At 42.5% G+C, this 11,321-nt stretch overlaps 1 protein-coding gene across 1 annotated transcript in view; it reads right to left on the reverse strand.

Annotated features, from left to right (window-relative positions):
- The window catches only part of LOC109884121 (transient receptor potential cation channel subfamily A member 1), an 83,003-nt gene extending 72,036 nt beyond the window's left edge, over positions 1-10,967 (reverse strand). Inside the window, exons 1-2 of the mRNA XM_031796945.1 lie at positions 10,886-10,967; positions 4,094-4,242 (exon numbers count right to left, since the gene is read on the reverse strand). Coding sequence (XP_031652805.1) covers positions 4,094-4,222 — 129 coding nt within the window. The 5' untranslated portion in view covers positions 4,223-4,242; positions 10,886-10,967. The remainder of the gene's footprint in view (positions 1-4,093; positions 4,243-10,885) is intronic.
- Between the last annotated feature and the right edge of the window lie 354 nt (positions 10,968-11,321).

Here is an 11,321-nt window from a genome sequence, read left to right on the forward strand (position 1 = left end):
GTGTGTGTGTGTGTGTGTGTGTTGGAGTTTACAGTGTGTGTGTGTTGGAGTTACAGTGTGCGTGTTGTGTGTTGGAGTTACAGTGTGTGTGGTGTGTGTTGGAGTTACAGTGGTGTGTGTGTGTGTTGGAGTTACAGTGTGTGTGTGTGTGTGTGTGTGTGTTGGAGTTACAGTGTGGTGTGTGTGTTGGAGTTACCGTGTGTGTGTGTGGTTGGAGTTACAGTGTGTGTGTGTGTGTGTGTGTGGAGTTACAGTGTGTGTTTGTGTGTTGGAGTTACAGTGTGGTGTTTGGTGCTGTTGTGGGTGTGTGTGTGTTGGAGTTACAGTGTGTGTGTGTGTTGAGTTACAGTGTGGTGTGTGTGTTGGAGTTACAGTGTGTGTGTGTGTTGGAGTTACAGTGTGTGTGTGTGTTGGAGTTTACAGTGTGTTGTGTGTGTTGGAGTTACAGTGTGTGTGTGTGTGTTGGAGTTACAGTGTGTGTGTGTGTTGGAGTTACAGTGTGTGTGTGTGTGTTGGAGTTACAGTGTGTGTGTGTGTTGGAGTTACAGTGTGTGGTGTGTGTTGGAGTTTACAGTGTGTGTGTGTGTGTGTGTTGGAGTTACAGTGTGTGTGTGTGTGTGTTGGAGTTACAGTGTGTGTGTGTGTGTTGGAGTTACAGTGTGTGTGTGTGTTGGAGTTACAGTGTGTGTGTGTGTTGGAGTTACAGTGTGTGTGTGTGTTGGAGTTACAGTGTGTGTGTGTGTGTTGGAGTTACAGTGTGTGTGTGTGTGTTGGAGTTACAGTGTGTGTGTGTGTGTTGGAGTTACAGTGTGTGTGTGTGTGTGGGTTGGAGTTACAGTGTGTGTGTGGTTGGAGTTACAGTGTGTGTGTGTGTGTGTGTGGAGTTACAGTGTGTGTGTGTGTGTTGGAGTTACAGTGTGTGTGTGTGTGTTGGAGTTACAGTGTGTGTTTGTGTTGGAGTTACAGTGTGGTGTGTGTGTGTGTGTTGGAGTTACAGTGTGGTGTGTGTGTGTTGGAGTTACAGTGTGTGTGTGTGTGTGTGTGTTGGAGTTACAGTGTGTGTGTGTGTGTTGGAGTTACAGTGTGTGTGTGTGTTAGTTGTGTTGTGTGTGTTGGAGTTACACGTGTGTGTGGTGTGTGTGTTGGAGTTACAGTGTGTGTGTGTGGTTGGAGTTACAGTGTGTGTGTGTGTTGGAGTTACAGTGTGTGTGTGTGGTTGGAGTTTACAGTGTGTGTGTGTGTTGGAGTTACAGTGTGTGTGTGTGTGTTGGAGTTACAGTGTGTGTGTGTGTGTTGGAGTTACAGTGGTGTGTGTGTGTGTTGGAGTTACAGTGTGTGTGTGTGTTGGAGTTACAGTGTGTGTGTGTGTGTGTGTGTGTGTTGGAGTTACAGTGTGTGTGGTGTGTTTGGAGTTACAGTGTGTGTGTGTGTTGGAGTTACAGTGTGTGTGTGTGTGTTGGAGTTACAGTGTGTGTGTGTGTGTTGGAGTTACAGTGTGTGTGTGTGTGTTGGAGTTACAGTGTGTGTGTGTGTTGGAGTTACAGTGTGTGTGTGTGTGTTGGAGTTACAGTGTGTGTGTGTGTTGGAGTTACAGTGTGTGTGTGTGTTGGAGTTACAGTGTGTGTGTGTGTGTTGGAGTTACAGTGTGTGTGTGTGTGTGTGTTGGAGTTACAGTGTGTGTGAGTGTTGGAGTTACAGTGTGTGTGTGTGTGTTGGAGTTACAGTGTGTGTGTGTGTTGGAGTTACAGTGTGTGTGTGTGTGTTGGAGTTACAGTGTGTGTGTGTGTTGGAGTTACAGTGTGTGTGTGTGTTGGAGTTACAGTGTGTGTGTGTGTGTTGGAGTTGACAGTGTGTGTGTGTGTTGGAGTTACAGTGTGTGTGTGTGTTGGGAGTTACAGGGTGTGTGATGTGTGTGTTGGAGTTACAGTGTGTGTGTGTGTTGAGTTACCAGTGTGTGTGTGTGTGTGTGTGTGTTGGAGTACAGTGTGTGTGTGTGTGTTGTGTGTGTGTTGGAGTCACAGTGTGTGTGTGTGTGTTGGAGTTACAGTGTGTGTGTGTGTGTGTGTGTGTGTGTGTGTGTGTGTGTGTGTGTGTGTGTGGTGTGTGTGTGTGTGTGTGTGTGTGTGTGTGTTGGAGTTACAGTGTGTGTGTGTGTGTGTGTGTTGTGTGTGTGGTGTGTGTGTGTGTGTGTGTGTGTGTGTGTGTGTGTGTGTGTGTGTTGGAGTCACAGTGTGTGTGTGTGTTTGGAGTTACAGTGTGTGTGTGTGTGTGTGTGTGTGTGTGTGTGTGTGTGTGTGTGTGTGTGTGTGTTGGAGTTACAGTGTGTGTGTGTGTTTACAGAGACAGTGCAAAATACTGAGATAAAAAAGATGCTTGGTAAACTGGTCTGTGTAGCTATTTTGTTCGTTATTTTTCAGTCGTATTTCTTGGGGATAGAAGCTGTTCAAGAGCCTGATGCACCAATACCTCTTACTGTGCGACAGCAGAGAAAACAGTATATGGCTGGGGTCTTTTTGGCAATTTTCCGGGCTTTCTTTTCACACCGCCTGATATAGAGGTTCTGGATGTCAGGGAGCTGGGCCCCAGTGATGTACTGGGCTGTCCTCACCACCCTCTGGTATAGAGGTCCTGGATGACAGGGAGCTGGGCCCAGTGATGTACTGGGCTGTCCTCACCACCCTCTGGTATAGAGGTTCTGGATGACAGGGAGCTGGGCCCCAGTGATGTACTGGGCTGTCCTCACCACCCTCTGGTATAGAGGTCCTGGATGTCAGGGAGCTAGGCCCCAGTGATGTACTGGGCTGTCCTCACCACCCTCTGGTATAGAGGTCCTGGATGTCAGGGAGCTGGGCCCCAGTGATGTACTGGGCTGTCCGCACCACCACCTAGTATAGAGGTACTGAATGGCAGGGAGCTGGGCCCCAGTGATGTACTGGGCTGTCCTCACCACCTGATATAGAGGTCCTGGATGTCAGGGAGCTGGGCCCTAGTGATGCACTGGGCTGTCCGCACCACCACCTAGTATAGAGGTACTGAATGGCAGGGAGCTGGACCCTAGTGATGTACTGGGCTGTCTATACCACCACCTGGTATAGAGGTCCTGAATGGCAGGGAGCCGAGCCCCAGTGATGTACTGGGCTGTCCTCACCACCACCTGGTATGGAGGTACTGAATGACAGGGAGCTGGGCCCCAGTGATGTACTGGTCTGTCCTCACCACCCTCTGATATAGAGGTCCTGGATGACAGGGAGCTGGGCCCCAGTGATGTACTGGGCTGTCCTCACCACCCTCTGGTATAGAGGTCCTGGATGGCAGGGAGCTGGGCCCCAGTGATGTACTGGGCTGTCCTCACCACCCTCTGGTATAGAGGTCCTGAATGGCAGGGAGCTGGGCCCCAGTGATGTACTGGGCTGTCCGAACTACCTTTTCTAAAGGCCATGCGATGGAGGGCGGTGCTATTACCATACCAAGCAATGAAACAGCCAGTCAATATTCTCTCAGTGGAATAGCTGTAGAACCTTTTCAGGATATTTGTATTTCTATTTATTACGGATGCCCCTCTCACCTCCCCTCTTCCTAGGGTCGAGCAAAATTTAAGGCAGTTGGTGGTGGAGTCGTGTACGGCCACACAGTCGTGGGTGAACAGGGAGTACAGGAGAGGACTAAGCACACACCCCTGTGGGACGCCTGTGTTAAGGGTCAGAGCGGTGGAGGGGATGTTGCCTACCCTCACCACCTGGGTTCGGCCGGTCAGGAAGTCCAGGATCCAGTTGCAGAGGGAGGTGTTCAGACCCAGATCCCCAAGCTTTTAGGGGGTAATGTTGTTGAACGCTGAGCTGTAGTCAATGAACAGCATTCTGACGTAGGTATTCCAAATAAAACATATTATTATGATGATATGCACACAGTGCTAGTGACTACTGCGTCCATATCAAGTATTGGGTTGCACAACTCTGGTGACATTCCAAAAATTCCCAGGTTTCCCAAAATACCGTTTGTTTGATTTCTGGATTTCATACTTTTTCAAGGAGATGCGTTTAATATTTTACATTAACATTTACAAGCACAATCAAGAATTGGAACTTGGACTTACCTCAAACAGGTTTACGGACTCCAGAGTGATGTCTGTTTTTACAGAGAGTTGGTGGGATCTTCTTTCGTCATTGTCGATCACGCACTTATAGGAACCGTTCTGAGGTGCCACTTCCTTGGTGAGCTGCATGAGGTCTCACAGTCCAATCACTGAATGGAAGAAGGATAGAGTGATGTCATTAACACACTTGTGCACGCAGGATAACACACATACACACACTCTTCCAGTAAGATTGACTAGCAGCAGACTCCACAGTACACCTTAAAAGACCACAAATGCACACCTAGTCAAAATACACATTTCCCTCACAAACAAGGTGGGGGGTGGGGAGGAGGTGAGTGGAGGTGAGGAGAGAGGGGGGAGGTGAGGAGGAGAGGGGGTAGAGAGCGAGGAGGTGTGGTGATGTGAGGAGAGAGGTCTTGAGTGTAGTCCAATGACCAAGTAACTGTCTGACATTGGTGAAGACTGGGGAGGGAGGGAGGGAGGGAGGGAGGGAGGGAGGGATGGAGGGAGGGAGGGAGGGAGGGAGGGAGGGAGGGAGGGAGGGAGGGAGGGAGGGAGGGAGGGAGGGAGGGAGGGAGGGAGGGAGGGAGGGCAGTATATGCACACAAACATAAAACACTTTGAAAAGGAAAAAGGGAAATGAGCATTTAACTAATTTGTCTTTTTTGAACTCTTGCAGGACATTCTCCTTGACGTCTGGTATAGTTCATATTATCAGTAGAAAACAGAAAGAGACAAACAGAAAGGTTTGTTTATCATTGGACAGTGACGTATTCACAAGGAACCAAACGGAAATGCAATTTTATCATTGGACAGTGACGTATTCACAAGGAACCAAATGGAAGCAAACGTGCCCGAATCGGAAGAGAACCCAGCTGAATCTGTCTCGAAGAAACTCTTGTTTTCGTTGAAAAGACACTTTTCGTTGCACAACGTTGTGTGACAGTTTTGCTACGCTGTGCACTAATGCACATGACCCTGGTGGTTCCGCTTTGGTCTCAAAGAGTTTCCTCCTGACATGTTATAAAAAAACACCCCTTTTTCATTTTCTGTTTGGTGCAGGAGATGACCTTGGGAAACTCCATCTCTTGACAGCTACTCATGAAGGCTGCTGTTTTTTCTAATTTTTTTTAATCTAAGACTATTGTGTGTTTTATCATAGTAAAATTTTTAAAAAGCATCTCAAACAACTATTCAACATTACACGACAATCTCAAATTACATGACACACCCACATTACATGACAATCCCACGTTACATGACACACCCACATCACATGACACACCCACATCACATGACACACCCACATTACATGACACACCCACATTACATGACAATACTACATTGCATGACAATCCTACAGCACATGACAATCCCACATTACATGACACACCCACATTACATGACAATCCCACATTACATGACACACCCACATTACACGACACACCCACATTAACATGACACACCCACATGAACCTTTCTGTGATTATAACCACCGTATGTACATACAGTGCATTCGGAAAGTATTCAGACCCCTTGACTTTTTCCACATTTTGTTACATTACAGCCTTATTCTAAAATGGATTAAATAGATTTTTCCCTCATCAATATAATTCCCCATGATAACAAAGCGGGGAAAAAAAGGGTTTTAGACATTTTTGCAAATTTATTACAAATAACATAGTGTATAGTATAGTGGTGTCATTATGGGGTATTGTGGTGTCATTATGGGGTATTGTGATGTCATGATGGGGTATTGTGATGTCATGATGGGGTATTGTGATGTCATTATGGGGTATTGTGATGTCATGATGGGGTATTGTGATGTCATGATGGGGTATTGTGATGTCATTATGGGGTATTGTGATGTCATTATGGGGTATTGTGATGTCATTATGTTGTATTGTGATGTCATGATGGGGTATTGTGATGTCATGATGGGGTATTGTGATGTCATTATGGGGTATTGTGATGTCATTATGGGGTATTGTGATGTCATTATGGGGTATTGTGATGTCATGATGGGGTATTGTGATGTCATTATGGGGTATTGTGATGTCATTATGTTGTATTGTGATGTCATGATGGGGTATTGTGATGTCATGATGGGGTATTGTGATGTCATTATGGGGTATTGTGATGTCATTATGGGGTATTGTGATGTCATTATGGGGTATTGTGATGTCATGATGGGGTATTGTGATGTCATTATGGGGTATTGTCTGTAGATTGATGAGGGGAAAAAAACAATTTAATACATTTTAGAATAAGGCTGCAATGTAACAAAATGTAGAAAAAGTCAAAGGGTCTGAATACTTTCTGAATGCACTTGATCTATATATATACAGTAACGATGTATGAACAGTCTGGGGGGAGGCAACATGTTATATACTATAGATATATACAGTAAGGATGTATGAACAGTCTGGGGGGAGACTACATGTTATATACTATAGATATATACAGTAAGGATGTATGAACAGTGATGGGGGAGACTACATGTTCTCTAGTGAAGCCATAATGCATACATCAATGGTCTACGTCCCTACGGGCCCTGGTCCAAACTGGAGCACTATGTGAGGAGCAGGGTGCCATTTGGGTCTCCGACAATGTTTTTCCACCTGGCAGCTTCATGCATCTCTCGTTGAGAGAGAATGAGGCTTTTCTAAATTGCGATCAATATTGGCCTTGGCCTGTCTCAGTGGCTGAGTTATCCATCCAGCTGTGACCACATGGCAACTGGCTATTTACATTGAAAACATTGAAACATATATGCCTATGGTGTCTGTTTTTACCCCTGCCTTGCTCTGAGCTGAAATAACAGTACAGGATACACCAAGGAATGGTGGTTGGTGTCAATGTTCTTTCAATTCCAGTCAATTCAGGAAGTACTCTTACCGTAGAAAAAAAAAGTGGTTCCAGGTAGAACCCTTTAGGTTCCAGGTAGAACCCTTTAGGTTCCAGGTGGAACCCTTTAGGTTCCAGGTAGAACACTTTTTGTTCCAGGTAGAACCCTTTAGGTTCCAGGTAAAACCATTTTAGGTGCCAGGTAGAACCCTTGTGGTTCCAGGTAGAACCATTTAGGTTCCAGGTAACCATTTAGGTTCCACAGATGGAAAGGGTTCTAAAATAATTCTACCTGGAACCAAAAAAGGGTTCTACCTGGAACCAAAAGGGTTCTACATGGAAACATTTTTACTAAGAGTGTACAGTGCCTGCAGAAAGTATTCATACCCCATTAGTTATTCCACATTTTGTTACAGCCTGAATTCAACATGGATTCAATAGATTTTACCACATAATGACAAAGGGAAAACATGTTTTTAGAAAAATAAATATTTAATTTACATAAGTATTCACACCCGTTGGTCAATTCTGTGTATAAGCACCTTTGGCCACTCAAGAATGTTCACTGCCTTCTTGGTAAGTCAGTGCAGAGTTGGCATTGTGTTTTAGGTTATTATCCTGCTGAAAGGTGAATTCATCTCCCAGTGTCTGGTGGAAAGCAGACTGAACCAGGTTTCCCTCAAGTATTGTGCCAGTGCTTCATTCCAATTATTTTCTATCATAAAAACTCCCCAGTCCTTAACGATTACAAGCATACCCATAACATGATGCAGCCACCACTCTGCTTGAAAATATGGATAGTAGTACTCAATAATGTGTTGCATTGAATTGGCCCCAAGCATAACACTTTGTATTCAGGACCAAAAAAAAGTTAATTGCTTTGCCACATGTTTTTGCAGTATTACTTTAGTGACTTGTTGCAAACAGGATGAATGTTTTGGAATATTTTCATATTCTGTACATGCTTCCATCTTTTCACTCTGTCATTTAGGTCAGTATTGTGGAGTAACTACAATGTTGTTGATCCATCCTCAGTTTTCTCCTATCACAGCCATTAAACTCTGTAATTGTTTTAAAGTAACTGTGTTAAAGTCACCATTTGCATCATGGTGAAATCCCTGAGCGGTTTCTTTCCTCTCCGGCAACTGACTTAGGATGGATACCTGTATCTTTATAGTGACTGGTTGCATTGATACATCATCCAAAGTGGAATGAATAACCACCATGCTTAAAGGGATATTCAATGTCTGCATTTACATTTTTACCCATCTACTAATAGGTGCCTTTCTTTGCACCTCCCTGTTTTTTTGCGGCTGAATCTGTGTTTGCAATGTATTGCTGAAGGGACCATACAGGAGTGTGGGGTACAGAGATGAGGTAGTCATTCAAAAAATATTGTGTTAAAAACTATTATTGCACACTGAGTGAGTCCATTCAACTTATCATGTGACTTGTTAAGCACATTTTTACTCCTGACCTTTTTTTTTAGGCTTACCGTAACAAATGGGTTGAACACTTATTGACTCAAAACTTAAATTAAAAATTTAAAAAATTACAAATATTGATAGATGATTCCACTTTGACGTTATGTGGTATCATGTGACAAAACAAAACAAAGTGCAATCTAATCCATTTTAAATTCAGGCTGTGACAAAATGTGGGAAAAAAATCAAAATCATGTTTGATGCACTCTGGATGCAATGTTTTTTACAGAACTGTTCAAACTAGATAATAGGGACACTGTGGACAAAAGGGGGAAAACATTTTTTTTAAAACATTGAAAGGGGTATGAATACTTTCTGAAGGCCCTTCACCATTGATCTGTATATAACATCTCCATTCATATGTATTTTAATTGGTTTACTATTTAATTGTTATTATCATTTTAAACTCTATATCGTTGGGAAAGGCTCGTAATCAAAGCATTCCATGGAAAGGTCTACTTGTATTCGGCGACAAAATAACATTTGATTTGATTCTATTCATTTGGCTTATTTTCAATTTTCGTTCCCAAATGGCACCCTATTATTAGTTTTTTTTATAGTGCACTACTTTTGCCAAGCGCCCTATGGACCCAGGTCAAAAGTAGTGTACTATAAAGGGAATAGGGGGCCATTTGGGATGGACACAGAGACTTGGGAAGCTTGTATCTGTAGATATCGGTTTCATTAATTAGCCAGGTGATCATTCTCCTGTTTGCTGGGAACAAAGAAATCCAGGAAATTACATTAAACCACATAGAACACAGTCAACATGGTGAACGGTTGCCAAGCGATGGAAGAGTAGTTGCTTGATATACAGTATATATGTATATTGTATATAGTTACTGTTTATATAATCACTGCAAAGGACATGACAGTCCCCCCCCCCCAATGCAATCTGTTGCTTTAATAGTGTACTGTGTGTGTGTGTGTGTGTGTGTGTGTGTGTGTGTGTGTGTGTGTGTGTGTGTGTGTGTGTGTGTGTGTGTGTGTGTGTGTGTGTGTGTGTGTGTGTGTGTGTGTGTGTGTGTGTGTGTATGTGTGTGTGTGTGTGTGTGTGTGTGTGTATGTGTGTGTGTGTGTGAAAGAGGATGTTTAGCTGTCTAGCTTGTTATACTATCCTGATAACATATGTATTGCTATAGTAATGATCAATTAGCCAATGGTGTCAGCATGCTAAAGTCTCAGAAAAATAATTGTGCTTCATATTATATATAATATATTAAGTGGTCTTGAGAAGGTCCCCATTACACAGTGATATAAAACATGTAATGCAATCGCACCTCACTCACTCTGCCTTTCCTGACCACAGATCTTAAATATAGATGAGATGTTAAATAGACACACCGCGTAGAAAGGTACAGCGTAGTGATAAGTAAAGCATGTAGTCAGGATTCTTGAAAGGCGGGATAACTGTGTTTTTACAGTTGAAAGAAAAGAAAAAATAGATTTTAACGGGACTTTCATAATTAGAAAGATTTGCTTTTGGAATTTCCCAAATATTCGGCTCTGTGCCAGGAAATGTCCGGAGGAAAGGATCCCAATTCCAAACTCTCTCTCAAATTTTTTTTGATTCAAATTCCACAAACTCTGTATAATCCTAACTTAACCAGGAATGATTTAAAGCAACGGAGGAAAAACTAAATTGGTAATTTGTGTACCACTTCAATAAAGAAGAACATTTTTATTTTTGTCAACTGAGTAAAACATTAATTAAATAAATAAGTCAACTGAGTAAAACATAAATTAAATAAATAAATAAATAAAAAATCGGATCGAATTATATATATTTATATTTTTTATAATTTTTTATTAATAATTTTAAATGTTTTACAAATGTTTGTATTGAACAATCTGTTTAGAAACTCTTTATTTGGACCATCTGTAGATTCTCTCTTCACAGTAACATTTCAACTAACAATCTACTAACCCTAACATGAACTAGCAAGCAGATAGTTTGATGATAAGTACGACCATCTGGAGAGAATCTACAGATGCAACATCCGGACTGTACAAATAAAGTGTGATCGTATTCGTTGTCAACTCCGTCAAGGCTCAGGTCAAATGTTTTATATCACTGTTCTACAACATGCAGAATGCAGAAACTATTGACGTATTTTCTGTGCTAGACCAAAGCGCTAATGTTTGCTTTGGAAATGTTGTTTTATGTTCTGAATCTAGAAAAAAAACATGCTAAAATGCCAATAAAATGAACCCTATATAGTACTATAAAATTAAATAAAAATACGTTTGGAGATTTGTATTAAATAAGTAAATTAATGTTAGAATTAAACAATCAGAGCCTTCAATTGTTGGACAAAAAACATGAAAAATGAAATGCCATTTATGGTTGTTCTAGATTCATGAAATCAAAACCCTCTTTCCCACAACCCTGTTTCTGTTATTACGACATAGGAAAGTAAGAGAAAGCTGAAAAAGTCATAGAAAGAGAGGGACTTACCTCTTTAGTGGTTAGGCTGGTTGGATGGTTGGATGGTTGGATGCTTGACTGCCTCTGAGTAGAGCAGACTGCTGTGGTCTCCCAGTACGGGGCAAGTAATGGTTTATGTACTGTAGTTGTCACAGTTCAGTGACATCCCATTCAGACCTGGGTTCAAATAGTATGTGAAACCTTTCAAACACTTTTAGCGTTTGTACTAGTCTGTCTGGAGTGCCAGACGGACGGGGTTGGCATCCCTTGTGACTATTCTACTGGTTACATTGTGTCAGGCAAGCTCAATTAAACCCAGATACAATCATTTAAAATACATTTGAATAGTACTTGAACCCAGGACTGATCCCATTACAATAGCTCCTAGATGCTCAGAGATGCGCAGTAGAATGAGTAGAGTAAGACCAGGCTCCCAGAGAGTGGGGTTATGTAGCTAATAACCCCT

This window comes from Oncorhynchus kisutch, linkage group LG18 (assembly GCF_002021735.2).
Source record: "Oncorhynchus kisutch isolate 150728-3 linkage group LG18, Okis_V2, whole genome shotgun sequence".
Classification (NCBI taxonomy): Eukaryota; Metazoa; Chordata; class Actinopteri; order Salmoniformes; family Salmonidae; genus Oncorhynchus; species Oncorhynchus kisutch.